Source organism: Neomonachus schauinslandi, chromosome 13 (assembly GCF_002201575.2).
Source record: "Neomonachus schauinslandi chromosome 13, ASM220157v2, whole genome shotgun sequence".
Taxonomy (NCBI): Eukaryota; Metazoa; Chordata; class Mammalia; order Carnivora; family Phocidae; genus Neomonachus; species Neomonachus schauinslandi.
In genome coordinates this window covers 76,002,849-76,019,526 of record NC_058415.1, presented here as the reverse complement: position 1 = coordinate 76,019,526, position 16,678 = coordinate 76,002,849, and the positions used below count along the sequence as shown (strand labels likewise).

Genomic DNA, 16,678 nt, shown 5'->3' with positions numbered 1-16,678 from the left:
CGGTATGCACACAGACCTAGGGGACGCCCGCCCCACGGTATGCACACGCAGAGCTAGGGGACGCCTGCCCCACGGTATGCACACAGAGCTAGGGGATGCCTGCCCCACAGTATGCACACAGAACTAGGGGACGCCTGCCCCACGGTATGCACACAGAGCTATGAGATGCCTGCCCCACGGTATGCACACACAGACTTAGGGGACGCCCGCCACATGGTATGCACACAGAGCTAGGGGACGCCCACCCCATGGTATGCACAGAGCTAGGAGAAGGCGAGCAATTGGTGGCCAAACCAGCTTCAGAAGGAAGTCCCCATTTGTTTTCGCGGTGCCCATTTCAGGATACCCTGCAGGGGGCTTCTCAGGAAGATGGTTACTCATCCCAATGCTCTCTCCTCTGCTCAGAAGCCTGCTGAGAGTCCCAGTTGGGGTGCGGGTGAAGCTAAAGCCTTCATACATCACAAATTCCCTTTTTTTCAAATACTCAGAAAAGGGGAGTGTTCAATTTAGGTCTCAGACCCACATCGATGTTGGCTTTGCCTCTCCACAGGACCCCCTTCCGAAAGGCACCAGGAGAGGGCTAAAGTGACACTTGGGGAAATACTGGATTCTCCGCCCCCCTTCCTGTCCCTGAGAGCCTCCCCTGCTCTGCGCCCTGTGACATGGGGAGGCCTCCAAGAGCGAAACCGTGGAGTCAACGCAAGGGCTCTGACACCACAGGATGCATCTGTTCACGGTGTGTAAACGCTGGGGGCCAAGAGCCACATGGTTCCGATTTAAATAGATTTGCTCCGCAAGCTACCAGCTCCCAAGCTGGTCCTCTGACCTATGCCTTCCAGTGTGGCCATGTTCGCTCTGCACTTCTGGGATGAAGACCAGGGGGCTCCGGGCTGCCCTGGGCAGTGCCGCCACGAAAAGAGAAGCAGCATGTACCTGCCCATTTCTCTGCACATTAATGTTCTTCGTAAGAAAAAGAATAAACTGAAAAAAACTGATTTGCTGAAATGGAAAGGGCACAGGGCTTAGCAACTGGGCACATCCGGGCCCTACCCCAGGAATGTCATTTACCAATTGTTTAACCTTGGAAAGTTACATCATCTGCTGAGCCTCAGTCTTCCCATCTGCAAAATGGAAGTAATAAGCCAATTTATCTCTCAAGAGTGTCAACAGGGTGGCATGTCAGCCACTCATTCATCTACTCAACAGACCTTGAAGAGGGACCTTGCTGCACTGTTCTAAACAGTGGGGATATATAGAAGATGCCTGCCACCTGGGAATTTGAGGAGAAAGGACATGTACTCCAGAAAAGTCATAAAGAAGCCTATTTCAGATAGTCATGTGTGCAGAGAGGGCACTAAAGGTGAAATTATAGAGGATGACTGTTGGAGGTTGGGGGAAGGACACCGTGTGCAGACAGGTCAGGGAAGGAAGCCTCCATGAGGAAGGGACATCTGAAGTAAGACCTGTATGAAATGAAGGGATAAGCCATGCAAACGTCTAGGGCAGATGGAATCCCAGGCAGAGTAAAGAGCATGCACAAAGGTCCAGGACAGAATGGAGCTCAGCACGTTTGTACAATCGAAGGGCCCATGTGTGAGAAATACTTTGAAAACTATGATGCTGCAAGAAAAGGTGGTTTCTCTATTCTGGCTCTCTGCTGTAGAAGGAAAATATCCCCTGGTCACACGAATTATTTGATCAAAAAGTTTCGTGGTCAAAAGAATGAGGTAGCACTAGATTAATAAGTCAGCTTTTTTTTTTTTTCAATTGCAGGACTTCTCAGAACCCTGAATGTTCTAATGCACATTGTGGATTTCCAGAAGGTGCTATGACACACATTTTCCAAACTCTGATAACCTTGTCCAGTGAGACATATCTGGACTAATGTCCTCCGGAACACACTGTGGGGACCGGAGCACCCCTTCTTTTTCAGCACATCTGTGTGTGTGCCTGGCTTACAGACTTGAAAACAGGGAGGAACGGGGAAAGAAGGTCATGTGTACCCGCTATCAATCACTGTGTTTTACCCGCATCACCTGACTTGCATCCTCACCAGAACTCCTTGAGGCAGTACAATTACTCCCATTTTCGAGAAGAGGAAAGTGAGACTCAGTGAGCTTAGCTGCCTGTCCACTCCGTGTGGACAGAACTCCAGTAAGGACTGCCTGTCTGTCCCCTAAGCCCCTGCTCTTCTCTTTGCTTTCCCATTAAGTCGCAAGGGTTGTGTGAACACACTATCCAAAAATGATAAACATTACCCCAAGTGCCCCTCCCAAATACCTCCCTGACATAGCCCTGTCATGGCTGAAACACAAAAACAAAGAAAACAAGAAAAGCCGCTGGCTTCATTAAAAAAAATGGGGGAAGGATTTAATATCAGTGATGAGCAATAAAAATAACAAAAGAAGGAAAAAAAGAAGCCACTTCTCAGAGGGAGGAAGTTGGCTGATCTAAGGGATGGGGGAAGGGACATAGGTACTTTTATCAAAGAAATTCTCAGACCTGGGCAAAGATGAAGACACTCTCCCCCTATACAAAGATGATGAGATATTTATAAATTGTCTTTTCTTCATATATATGTATGTATGTGTATATACATATGTTTATATACACACACATATATATTTATATTTATTTTATTTAATTTATTTAACTTATTTATATATTTAATTTATTTACTTACAGACTTAAGTTCCACATAGAGGCATATCCTTAAGTGATTCAATAGCCAATCTCCCCACTGCTGTCCTCACTGCCCAGGGCACTGGCCCCCAGGCATGCACAGCAGAAAGGATGGATGGTGCTCAACCAGAACACAGAAGACCAGCGGTATAGGGCTGGTGAGGGTCCCACTGCTGGCCGTGTCCCTTGACTCTCGGCTTAACTCCTGCGCCCTGCCCCTTTGCTGCAACTACACCATGGGGTGGGGGTTGGGGGGGAGCTGGAATAATAACAGGAAGGTGGTTTATAAGTCACTCTGGGCTGCTCAGATGGGGACAGCGAAGAAGACAGCATGTCCCCACCGGGAAGGGAGGGAAGATGCTCTTTGGCAGGAGCGCTGCAGCGTCCCTGGGAAGTAAGACTGAGAAAGAATGATCAAGATAGGACTCCTTGTTTTCTGCCCAGGAATGCATCGACTGCTGGAAGGGATCCTGGAAGGCTCTTGTACCCTGGAATCCTAGGAGCCAGTGAGGCGGTTGCCCAATGGCGATGAGGCAAAGTCAAGGCCTGCAGGGTCGGGATGGCAGCGAGCTCTCTTGGGGCTCCCGAGGGAGGGAGGGGTGGCCAGCAGAGTGGCAGGGGGTCACTCCTGGCTCAGGTGGCCCGCAGGCACCGGCCCCACCATGTCTCCAGATCTGCCGATGTCTTTACTGTGAACACTCCTGGTAGTTAAATGTTGGCGACTAATTAAAAAAGAGGATTAAGGAGGGCCAAACACAAGTTATTTGTGGTCTTATCTGGCCTATGTGACAGCAGTCTTGAAACTTCTGATGAAGAGGGGCCTGAGAAGTGAATTTCAATGCCAGTTCTGTTGCTGAGCGGCTGGGTGGCTTTGGGGAGCTCACATCCCTTGCTGGGACCTCAAATGAGAATGCAGAACCAGAGAACCTGTTAGAGGCCTCCCAGCTTCCAGGGACCACGGTTTTATGAAGACAAAACAACAGAGGTACATAATCTCAGAGCCCTTGGGGAGGGGGAGAAATAGATTTTGATAATCCCAATTATTGACAAGGATGAGGAAGCAGAGGAACTCCGGGAGAACTCTGATGGGATTAGAAGTTGAACAACATCTTGGAGAAGAATCAGGAGCATCTGGTCCAGTCGAAGAGACACAAGTGCTCAGGCACCACAGTTCCATCTGCCGGCAACTCCCAACAGGTGTTCCAAGAGGCACTGATCCCCCTGTGGGCTGGATAACTTGGGGGAGCCTGTGGCCTCTGGCCGTGAGAAGCTTCTTTCTGGGTTCCAAATCTCATACACGAATTTCCTATATAGTCATCTGATGGGATGGATATTCATACGTGGGCTCCTGTAGGCACCATCCCTCACCCCCACCCCACCCAGTCTAAGTCCACACTGGCTGGAAGGACTCAATCTGGTCACATGAAGAATTTATTTCCTCCTAGAGCTGGCTTTCTCAAAGTTAGCTCCCTGTCCGAACTGCCCTTCTCTGGGTGGGCTGGCATGGGGAAGTGGGAAGAGTTTGAGGTAGAGGGAGAAAGAATGCAAATAATAAATGGGGCAGGAGGGAGGGGAGGGGAGGGGAGGGGAGGGGAGGGGAGGGAAGGGAAGGGGAGGGAAGGGAAGGGAAGGGAAGGGAAGGGAAGGGAAGGGAAGGGAAGGGAGAGAGGAAGGGAGTTTACTAATTGTGTAAGCACACGGCCCACTGAATTTTATAATAAGCTGGTCAATCTCTGTTTAGAACCATAGGATAGTGTGTGTGCATGTGTGTGCGTGTGTACGTGTGTGTGTGAGAGACACACACACGTACACACACACACAGGAGCCTCAATCCCAGACTGTTGCTTTTCTCACCAGGAAGCCTCTTACCTTCCTCGCCACCATTGCTAAGCCCCCCAAACGTTCCCCCTTCCCCTAGGTGTGGCGCTGGGATTTGGCTAGAATTTCTCCACTGGACCTCTCCCTTGAAACCTGATCCTGTTTTCGTGGGCCTCTGAATTTAGTGTAAGTGCCGCACGGGGCCTGGAGACCCTTGAATCTAGGTCAGAACACACCGCCTGGATTGACTTTGCTGTAGTGATGCTCCTCCCCGGGCAGCCCACTAGGTATCACGCTCTCCGGAGAGGAGAATGAAGATGAGAAGGGGCAAAGGGTGGGAGAGGAGGCTGAGCGGGTGGAGATGGCGGGGAAGGCACAGAGGCAGCAAGAAAGAGGACGAGTGGGGACAGGAGACGAGGGGCGGAGGGCTGGAGGCTGGGGAGGCAAGGTCGGCCCCTCTTGCTACCTAGAAAACAGCTGAGAGGCAAGTGGGTTGTTTCTGCCAGAGCCAGCTGAAATGTGTGCTATAAAAAGTGATGCTATTTACCTTGGTGTTTTGAGAATGAAGAAAAACATCCCGTGGCTTTTTACAGTTGTTGCTTATTTTTCTTTTCCCTCCTCCCAGTTTGCTTGTTTTAATGCATTTGCACATTTGTGCAGTCCTGACTGGGTGTGTGCCTCTTCTGCTCTCCAGGAGCAGCTCCTCCTTCCTCACCCCCGGTCCCCTGGAGCATTCAGGAGGGGCCCCCAGTACCCGCCCCCCACCGTAGCTGTGGCGGGCACTGGGGGCTCAGTCCGTCTCAGCCAGCCAGGTCCACACTCAGGGCCGAGCCACAGAGGCCCTCAGAGCCACAGCCCCCTCACCTCCAGCGTCCCCCTCACTAAATGCTCACACATGAGCAGCCAGGACAAGTCCCCTTCTCTCCTGGATGTACTTGGCTTCAATGGGGACCTCGTAGCTTTCAGGGGCAGACAAAGCAGGATTCTGCCTCCCTACTGCCCGGACGGCCTTGACTCACTGTCTCTTGTCCACACCTCACAGGACAGGTGTGATCATGAAATAAAATAATGATATAAGCTGATGAAGTGCATGTTGGTTCCTTCCCCCACCCTCTCACTCCTCCCAGCTCTTGGGAAGCACAGAATGTCAGAAGTGGAAGGAACCAGAGAGAACATCCAATCCATCACCATCATCCCATGGATGGGGACATTGAGGCCCAGAGAGGCAGAGTGACTGGCTCATAGTCATATAACCAGTGAGTCCCCACCCGGTGCTCTTCTGCCACCAAAGAACTCAACAAATGCTAAACAACTGATTTGCTTCTGAGGTTAAACACTTCTGTTTACTTCGGGCACAGGAACTGTTAATTAAGATTTCAAAGAAGCCAGTGCTGGCCTCCGTCAACTCGCCCGTGGTCCCAGTGGCTGGTTAAGGACGGGAAAGAAAGCATTGCAGAAAAGGTCTAATGGATTTACATTTCCCATTGACATTGTTTCCCTGGGTTCTGAGAATCAACTTATTTTTATAGTCTGGAGAGCCAGGGGTGAAAAAGCCCTTTTAGTATGAAATATATTTATATTTATATTTAAGGAGCTCTTTTGCCTCCGAACGATTGCAACAGACTTTGCACAACAGAACTAGAGACAGTGGGTGCAAAACAATGTGGCTTTTGCAATCACCTTTTGTGTCCCCTGTGGTGGCAGGGGCGTGGGAAAGGCAGTGTCTCCCCTCGCCACCCCAACCCTTTCCTCTCCTGGCTCCCAGGTACAGAGGGCAGGGCCGGATCACCTTTCAGAGGGCCTTACTCTGGGGGAGCCCACCGAGACCCCCATCCCCGCCTCAGTCTCTCTTTTTCCTTCTGGATCTCATTAAACAAACTTGAGAGGTGCTGTGCGAGCATGGACCAGCCCTTCCCCTCTGGGGGCCCTAGAATTCTGGAGGGTAACGCAGGAGTTTGGACCCTCTGGATGTCCTAGATGATGTCCAGAGTTTCCTCCAGCTTTCTAAGAGCTTCATGCAGAGTTTGAGGCAGAGAAGCACCCCCGTCAGATCAGAAAGTGGCCATAATTATTCTGTATTAATACATCACCTTGGCACGGTGTCTCATGGTCTGCAAGAGGATCTTCACCTGTGGCACACCATTTAGCCCTCATGACCCCTGGTGGGGTAGATATTATTGTCCATTTATTCAAAAATAGGAAAGCGAGACTCAGCAAAGTGAATGACTTGTCATGGACACACAGGCGAGAAGGGGCACGTTCAGACCCAGGTAAGAGTATCACACAAACTCCTATTCTTGCCAGGAAACACCATTCTCTCTTAGCTTCAGACGAGGGGCATAAACGACACCAGATCAGAGGCACGGATGGAGTGAGGCCACGCCATTATCGGAGACTCTGAGACCGCTGGGGGGATCTCAGGAGCTGTGTTTAGGGAAGACGCAGAGATTTCCCCATCACTGGAATATGGTGAACTGGGATGAAGCAAATACCAGGCTCCCTCCATCCCCCTAAATAATTACTCCAGTATTTCAGAGCTGCAGGAGAGTTAATCCACCTCTCTTCTCTTTGTCCAGATGTGGATGCTGAGACCCAGAGAGGGAAAGTGATGTTTACCAAATGAGCAAGCCATTGTCAGCGCTAGGACTGTGAGCCAGGTGAGGGAGACTTTCCACCAGCGCGCATTCCTGCTTCCCTCCCTGGCCCCTGGAATCCAGAGAGGACGTGTGGGCCTCCCAGGCCCAGAGGCAGAGGCGGCCAGAGGCCAGAGGATGGAGCAGGGAGAACACACAGACTTTTCACAGCCACACGCATGTCTATGCAGTTGCAGAATTCCTCCATCTGCTTCTGGCTAGCAAACGGCCCCGGGCAATCAGACCCCGGGTCCCTTACCTCTGTTCGGCAGAGCTGTAGGTCTCCCCTCTCTGGCAGCTGCTCAGGGTGACGGGGTCAAAGTTGTCGAAGGAGCGGAGGGCCACCCCCGAGACGGCGACCAGGGGTGAACTGAAGCTCACGCGGACCGCCCGGCTATGGTAGAAGGGCTGGCTGAGGTCATGCACCACGGGGATAATCAGGGGATTGTTCCTGCAGCTCAGGACATGGAGGCCTGTCAGGAGAGACAGAGGGCCGAGGGGCCAGGCTCATTACTCAAGGCCAGTCACGCCCTCCCCAACGAGCCCTTCCCGAAGCCCCCAGACCCTTTCATGTCACTGCACAAAAGCACCATTGGGTGGCCAGTGGGGATTTTGAGTTTGATTGAAAGTTTCTTTGTCTGCCTTTTTCTCTTGGTTCCAAATCTTTCCAATCCCTTTGCCTCCCGCCCCCTAAGCTTTCCCTTCACCTAGCGCCCACAGCCTCTCTCCCTCCCCCAGTGGCCACCCCTCACACAAGCATGGCTGGCCCTCACCACCCTCCCACATTGCCTTCGGGCTCGATGGCCCGAGCTGCTAGTTTTCAGGCTGCCTTCCCAGTCAGCCACAGAGATGGTACAAATCATTCACAGCAACAGGCCGCCCTCGTTTTTAATCCAGGAACCCAGCAGCAGTCCTGTGAGGTCCAGACCTCGGTAGCCAGGCTGCAGAGGTAACGCTGGGAATCAAGGGCAGGAAGTGGTTTTCCAGAGGCGCCCAGAACAGCCAGCCATATAGACCAGGCTTACCCCATCCCAAAGCCCTTGGTTCTTTCTAGAACGGGGAACAGGTCCCCAGGCTTCAAGGAGGATGGGAGGGGGCAGAGAGGAGGGGCACACCCAGAAGAGGGAAGGGAACAATGGGGTGGGATGGAGTTGGAAAAATGGACACTTCCTTTGGGGTCTGGTGGACCTCGGTTCACATCACGACTTAGCCTACCTAACGATGTGACTCCGGCAAGCTCCTCAAACTCAGTTTCTGCATCTAAACTTGGGGCTGATCCTAAGCACATCCTGGCAGGCCTGCGCTGTTGGGGACATTCAGCTCCCCATCCAGAAGGCAGCCTTCTCTGGTCCCTGAGAACAGCAAAGGCTCCCCAGGGGGTGGCAGGATACGGAGGACAGAGGCCAGGGGACACTGCGGGGAGGGACGGGGACACGTGGAAGCCTCAGACACTGAGTCACGGGATCCCAGCAGCTTCTGTGGAACTGGACCTCCCCCCCACGCCTCCGAGCTCTCTGCAGTGCCAGGACAGCTAGGAAAATATTTGCTTCTCATTTAGGGAAATTTCTCCGGAATCCAGATAAGTCCAGAGGGTTTTTTCTTCTCTTCCTTATTCATATGTCCTCCTGCCTTGCCTCTAAAACTAAATAAGTAAACATAAAAACAAAACAAAATCCTCTCCCTGCTCCCTTGGCTTCTGCTTGACCCTGTGATGACCCTTTGCCTGCTGGCTTCATACGGGGCTTCGAACCGAGCTCTCTGTGGAATGGTGCATGCATAGCTCGGAAGCCCAGCCTTCAGGGCTGGCCTGGGATTCCAAACACCTGGAGGTGTGGTGCGAACGTGGGACGGATAACAGGACTTTCCTAGTGCCGGGTCTCATGCTGGGCACCGTCACAACAGCCCTAAGGAATAGCTCATAGAATCTCTCTCAATCTCGCTCTGACGATGAAGTGGCACCGTTGTCCCCATTGTGCCTAAGAGGAGAGCAAGATGCCACATGAGGGGCTTTGAGGTCCAGAGAAGTGTGCCCCTTCTCGAGCCGAGTGAGTGGCAGGGACAGGACTGAAGCCCGGGCCGTTGGCTCCAGAGCTGGGGCTCTTCCCTCTGCCCCGTGCACACGCGGGTGCACAGAAGGGTGTGCAAGTGACAACTCTGGTCTCGTCCTCCCCACCAGCCCTGTGTGGAGGCAGCTTCTCGGCACGCAGGACCTGGCTCTTTACCTGCCTTCCCAGTCCCGGCCTTTCCTCATTCCTCCTCCCGTGGGGAGCCCTGCAGGTGGTGTGCAGACACAGGTTCCACTATGGGGCACAGGGGATGCCTCGGGGTACAGCGGAAAGAGCCGTGGCCGTGATTCCAAAGACCTGGCTCCTCTCCTCTCTCCCCGGGGTCTCTCAATGCCTCTCCTGGGGGTCTCAGGCGCTGATACCTGGACAAAGGGCCTTTTCTCAGTCTCCTTCTCAGGGTCTTTTGAGGATCAGATGGGGCGCCTGAGATTGAAGGTGCCTGGCAGAAGGGAGCTCTTGAAGGGAGGACTTGGACAGTGGCCCCTGATCCCCATATCTGCCACATCCAGGCTTCTCTGAATACACAAAAGCCTCCTGACTTGAAAACAAGCAGAATGCCAGAGAAGCAAGAAAGAGGAAAGGTGAAGGAAGAACTAGCTCTCAGCTGCTCCTCGAACCGCCCCGGGGCAGATACGGTCCCAAGAGCCATCTGCATGAGAACGTGCTCACCGAGATCGTGGCTCTGATCTTTGGTATCAAATAGCTGGACGCTGATGGTCTCCTGCTTCTGGTCCCCATAATAGGTGCCATCAGTCACCAGGTGGACGATGACAGCTGCGGCAACCATTGGCTGAGAAAAGTATGCCTGAAATGCAGAAGGCACAGGAGGGTCACTCACTCGCTCAGGCTACGGGGCAGGGGTTTCAAGGAGCATCCTCCATTTCAGGGGCTGCACCACTCATCATGGGTCCATGATGGGAATAGGGAGGCAGTGAAGAACACAGGCTCTGAAGTTCAGAAACTCTGTCCCAACTTGGCTCTGCACCTGCTGAGCTGTGTGACAGGGAGTGGTCGCTCTGCGTCTCTGGGCCTAAGTTCCCTCACTTCTAAGTGATATATTAAGTAAATAACTGAATCACAGGGTGGCTGCGAGTTTCCAGTAAGATAATGGGAACAAAGTGTCTGGCACATCCTAAAACCACAAAAAAAGGTATTATTATTATTTGTCACTTCTCCATGCTAGCCTCTGTGCGAGGCATCAAGGAGACAAAGCAAAGTGAGACCCAGCCCTTGCATTTCTGCAGACTGTGGAGTTCAAAGTGGGTCACTGACATGCAAACACAATCCATAATCCTTAGGAAGATGGGCCTAAATACAGTGATATAATACCATGTGACAAGCACCTTCCGACAGATGACCGGACACGTACAGGACTAGAAGGGAGAGAACAGTCACTTCTCTGTGGGATCAGTTAAGACTTCAAGGAGGAGAAGACAATCTTAAAGGCCTTGAATGATGAATGGAAGGTTCCAGGCAGACAAAAGGTTTCTAAAGTCTTTGCCAAAACAAGAAGGACGAGGGGCATTCCATGCGCGATGAAGGGATTCTATTTCAGGGAGCCTCCTACTGCTAAGTGTTTTGTTCTCTGTCCTTACAATTAACACCCTCAGTGGGGAGACAAACCATCTTGCAAAAGGGTCATGGGAGTTGGTGCTTCCTGGGGGCCACTGCTGGAGATTCTAAGGCTCGTAAAACTTTGGCTTACCCGGAGCCAGAAAGTGGTCTGAGCCATCTGGGAGTACGAGTAGCTGATGGTACAAGGGTACCAGGCATGCTGGGAAATGCCTTCACTGAGATCTATCACCTTTGTTCGACACACCTGGGAAGAGATAAAGAAAAAAATGTTTTAGAGGGTCTCAGCATTTGAACTAAATTCAATTAGATGCACCTTTACTATCCACCCATTTTGTTCTGGGCACCGCAGGAGAAAACAGGGATGCACAGACTGGAGGCTGCTCCAGGAGCCCACATTCTACTGTAGAACAGGGAGTCCTCAACACTGTGAAGGACAGAACAGAGAACATGTTTTGGTGGTAGAGGTGACAGAGAAATGCTCACGGGGACAAATGCTGGAGGAGTTGGCATCTGAGCTGGATCTTAAAGAACAGAGCGGACACAGGGGAAGGGCACTGCGGGTGCAGGGAGCAGGAGAAAAGGCTCAGAGGAATGGAGAAATCTAGAATGCTCAGGGTGTGCTAAGCTGCCTGGTACTCTGAGAGCTTGCTTGGGGAAGGTGGCAGAAAATGCAGGATCAGGGATGGGATATTGAGTCATGCATCGCAAGCAGGCCATTTTAGAACAAATCTGTACATTATGCTCAGAGCTGTATTACGGACAGAGAAAGGCATATCCTTGGACAGGATGGGCATATTCCCCAAAGACAGAGTGTGTGTGTGTGTGCATGTGTGTGTGCTGCATATGCGTGCATACTGTGTATCCAAATGTCATTTCATCCCTCAGTTCATTCTCTTATTGGAGTCCGATTTGTTGGGAGATGGCTATTCGCCCAGCACCGTGGGACGAGACAGACGCGGGGAGCTTGCAGTGGACAATGAGTGTAGATATCCATCAAGGCACCACACCAGCATACACAACTGAAAACCGTACAGCAGAAAACAGAAAAGTTCTATGATGGAAAAAGCTAGGAGCAACTGGCTTGTTCTTGAGATTGGTCAGATCTTTTGCGGAAGGCCATATCACATTTGTGTTTTCCCTCTGACCTTGAATGTGGCGTCTCTCTCAACACTCCCCTGTGGATTTGGGTCTCCCTATACCCTACTCACCTGAGAAAGGCTGACCTAGCAAACTCTAAGGCTCTTGAAAGCCATTAAAAAAAAAAAAAACCAAAAGATAATCTAATATCAATCACAGTAAACATACATGTAAAACAAACAAAAAAGGGAAAAAAAGAAAAAAATTATATTCAAGGATACCTATTCTAGCAATATTTGTAGTGGCAAAAGATCGGGAATAGTTTATATGCTCATCTGTTGGGGAGGGGATGCATCAGGTAAGAAATATTCATGTGACAGATTTCTATACAGCAAAAGACTTAAGAGGCCTGAATTAGATTCATATACAGGGATGATACTAGAAATATTTAATGTCAGGTCCAGCATGGGTCCTGGCCACTCAAAACGGAAGCCCTACTCCTGAGTTCAAGACGTCAGTGAAGAGATTGCAAAAGCATAACACTGAGTAAAAACAAAGCAAAACAAAAGGAACAAGGCATAAATGGACAACTACAATATGATGTCACTTATAAAAATCACACAAAGCAAGACCATATATTGCCCAGAGATTTTGCTAAATGAGTACAGAAGAATTAAAAACAGAGTAGAAATTCATGTATCAAATTCACTAGTCAAACTCAAGATAAAATGCATGATGCCTGAGTTGTAATCTACAACTGCAATCATCAGTGTTTTTTTTTTAATGAGCTTTTTTTTGTATTGGAGTGATTTTATAGTTACAGAAAAGTTGCAAAGGTAATATGGAGTCCTCTAAGTATGCTTCATCCAGTGTCCCTTACTGTTAGCATCTTCATCAATTCATTCTTGAAACCCCAAACAGAGGAAGATAAGTCGCTTAGCCAACTTTGGAGAATCACAGATCAGTCACCCAGAAAGTTCTGCAGTGGCATGCTGGCCTCATTTAAGGAGATCCTGGTTTATTTTTGACATTTGAATGTTGGATTAGGTCATGGGTTTTCAGGGATTCCTTGGAGGTGTCTGCCTGCGGGTCAGGATGTGAGATCTGCTTCCTTCCTTCTCTACTGCTTTACCTGTAGCATCTCCACTCATCTGTCTTAGATATTGAGCTGCCATGTAATGTTTCCTTTAAGAAATGAGCTTTACTGCTTTAAGAACATTGAAGAGTACTGAAACCTGTTTCTTGCCAAAGTTCCCCTCCCCCTCTCCGAGAAACCAGTGGGTCCTGAATATCACAGGTAACATCTTAAGGAGAGTAGAGGTGCCAAGAATCAAACATCTCATTGGCCAGAAGCAGGTGATGGCTTCTGATATTCAAATCTTTAGAAGCCTAATACCAAAGAGACTATGGGCAAAGCAGCCACTTTAATAGGCTGGAAGATGTCTTCAAGTTTATTTTTCTCAAAAACAACTGGGACGGAGCTTAGGCAGATCTGCCAGTGGATTGTGTTACATTTTACAACAGTGCGAGACTTTGCATAAACTATCCATGGCATTTGAAATCCAGGCCAGCAATTGGACATGTATCATTTTGGAATTCTTTCCCCTGTGTTCTGAGCTGCCTGTCCCCAGCAGAGTGTGGTGGAGCACATCTCTGGAGTGCTGGGGGTGGGGGGAGGCCTTATCTCTGCATCTAAAACATTCACGGTCAGAGAAGTCTAAGACGTGAACAAAGCCCCTCTTATTGTTTAAATACAATTTTCTCTTATCTCATCAGCTCTATCAGCACTAGACAGGGCTTTAGAGGTACATACTGCTGTTATTTTTTCTCCTGTTTTCCTATTTGGATTGTGTTTGTTTCAAGCTGGCTGCGATCCTGACCAGGGACAGTCAAAGCAGATCAGAGAGGAACAAACAAATCCAGCTGAACCTTTGCCCAAAGCCCCAGTTGATCTTAAAACCATCTATGTTCCTGGGGAAGCTGGGGGGAGCGGGCTGCAGGGGAAAGGTGAAGGAAACACACACAAGCCTCCCACTTTTACAGACCTTGTGGATTCTGCTCATTCAGCAGCCATTTACTGAGGGTATATGGTTGTACACCGGGCTCCACATCCCTGAGAGAAAAAGAGCTTTGCCCTTGGCCACAAGGTTGGTCACTAGGGATACAAGTGTGATCCCAAGGTGACTGATTCTCTGCGGATGCTCTGTTTTTATCCACTCACTTCTTTGCACCTTCCAAAAAAAGCCAGTCTGACTGCATAAAGGATTACTGAACAATTTAGATTTTCCTGAACATTCGTGGGGGAACAAGCAGAAGAGTTACATCCCACACTCCATGGGGACTCAAGCTCCCCCAGCAACCCCAGGAAGCGAGTTCTGTCTCACTCATTATCTCCCTTCCTCTAGTTTCTCCAGTGGCCTCCCTATCTCTCCCAACCTCTCCCTCTTCCCCATCTGCACCTCTCAGATCTCACGTAAGCCATTCTTCTCTCCCTCAGATTATCCACTCTTGCACACACAAGTCCTTCTGATGATGCCAACAACCCTCCCCAGAGCTGTCGGGGGGATGAATGTAGCAACCTTCTACCCTCTCTGTTATGCTACAATCTGTCTCTTCACATCATTCCACCTTGTGCAACACATATAGGGGGCTCCAAAAACCTGGGCAGCCTCTAGGCTTCAGGTTCCCCTAGACAGATGAAGAGGGGTCTCCCAGCTGGAACCTGCCTTTCTGCCTTGCCCACTCCCATGTCTGGTGCGGCATTATTCACAATAGCCAAGATGCGGAAACAAACTCAAGGTCCATCAAGAGGTTAATGGATGAACAAAATGGGATCTACTGATACAATGGAATGTCATTCAGCTTTAAAAAAGAAACCCTACCATATGTGACAGTAAAGATGAACCTTGAGAACATCATGCTAAGTAAAATAAGGCAGCCATGAAAGGACAAATATTCCACTTTTTCCATTAATAATTTCCAATAATAATTCCATTATTCCACTTATAGGAGGTATCTAAAGTAGTCAAAATCACAGAATTGATGAGCGGAATAGTGATTGTTGCCAAGGGCTGGGGAAGGGTGGGAAAGGTAGTTGCTAATCAACAGACATCGAGTTTCAGGTAAGCCAGATGATTCAGTTCTAGAAGTCTTTTGTACCTGTAGTCAACAATATTTTATTGTACACAAAGAAATTTGTTAAGAAGGTAGATCTCAGGGTGCCTGAGTGGCTCAGTGAGTTAAGTGTCTGACTCTCAATTTTGGCTCAGGTTGTGATCTCGGGGCACTGAGATCAAGCCCTAAGTCAGGCTCCATGCTCGCAGGAAGTCTGCTTGGGATTCTGTCTCTTCCTCTCCCTCTCCCCCCCACCGCTGTTCTCTCTCTCTCTCTCAAATAAATAAAATCTTTTAAAAAAAGGTAGATCTTTTGTTAACTTTTTTGTCACAATAAGGTGAGATACAGTAATATTTTGAATGACTAAAATACTGATATTCACTGAATGAACAAATACATTAATAAAATAAGTCAGCCAGTTCAGGTGTGGGGAGGGGGAGAGAAATTCATATAATGATGCTAGGCAAAGAGCAGACATGGTTGGGCTGGCAAGCACCCTCCCTTAGGTATTCTCAGGGTTGGAGGTGGGATTACCCAGTATCTTCTTGATTACTTCAGAGCCAGAAAACTCACTTCCGTTTATAGGCAGCTCAATTGACTTTTGGACAGCTCTTCCCCATTGCCAGGAGAAAATGTCTGGCTATACTTCCTCCTCCTTTTTCCTCTAAGTAGCAACGTCTATAAGCTTTCTGATTTAGAGTTCCCGACTCAGAGGGAATTGAAGAGTTATCTACTGAGACCATTCCTTTTGCCGGGCTCAAGGAAGGGTGGGCTGTCTTGTACAACATAATACAGCAAGTAGGTGGCAAAATTGCTATTTAAATGCAGAATTTTCAGGGGTGCCTGGGTGGCTCAGTCGTTAAGCGTCTGCCTTCAGCTCAGGTCATGATCCTAGGGTCCTGGGATCGAGTCCCACATCGGGCTTCCTGCTCAGTGGGAAGCCTGCTTCTCCCTCTCCCACTCCCCCTGCTTGTGTTCCTGCTCTCGCTGTCTCTCTCTCTGTCAAATAAATAAATAAAATCTTAAAAAAAAATGCAGAATTTTCTGGCTTCAGGAACTGGTGCTTTTTTCCTCATCTATGTTTGGCACCCCCTCGATCCTACTTTTTTTCTTAAAAAGTTTATTATTTTAGTAAGCTCTATACCCAATGTGGGGCTCAAACTCAAGGCCCTGAGCTCAAGAGTCGCATGCTCTTCTGACCGAGCCAGCCAGGAGCCCTTCAGTCCTGCTTTTTTTGTGTGTAGACCCACCTCCAGTGAGATGTCTCCCTCTTCCCCAAGAACTCATGGCAGAAAGAGCAGACAGGAATTCGGGTGCCCATGACACTCCTTTCTCCAGGAGAAGCCCAGCTCTAGGTCTTTGATGGCAGCTGAGGAACCACTGCCCTCCAGTCCCATCTTTTTTTTTTTTAATTTTATTTATTTATGTGACACACAGAGAGATAGAGAACACAAGCAGGGGGGAGCGGCAGGCAGAGGGAGAGGGAGAAGCAGGTTCCCTGCTCAGCAGGGAGCCCGATGTGGGACTCGATCCCAGGACCCTGGAATCATGACCTGAGCCGAAGGCAGATGCTTAACCGACTGAGCCACCCACGCGTCCCACCCTCCAGTCCCATCTTAACACCTGCAGGACCCGAGGAGTAGGAGACTGCTTTCCCACTTGGTCTTTAGCACAATGCCTTAGATACCCCAACACCCCCCATGGGCAACAGGA

At 49.7% G+C, this 16,678-nt stretch overlaps 1 protein-coding gene across 1 annotated transcript in view; it reads right to left on the bottom strand.

The window, feature by feature from the left end:
* PAPPA (pappalysin 1) overlaps window positions 1-16,678 on the bottom strand; it is a 253,181-nt gene that overhangs the window by 55,164 nt on the left and 181,339 nt on the right. The window contains exons 12-14 of the mRNA XM_044920426.1: window positions 10,905-11,018; window positions 9,869-10,004; window positions 7,393-7,606 (exon numbers count right to left, since the gene is read on the bottom strand). Of these exons, the coding sequence (XP_044776361.1) occupies window positions 7,393-7,606; window positions 9,869-10,004; window positions 10,905-11,018 (464 nt within the window). The remainder of the gene's footprint in view (window positions 1-7,392; window positions 7,607-9,868; window positions 10,005-10,904; window positions 11,019-16,678) is intronic.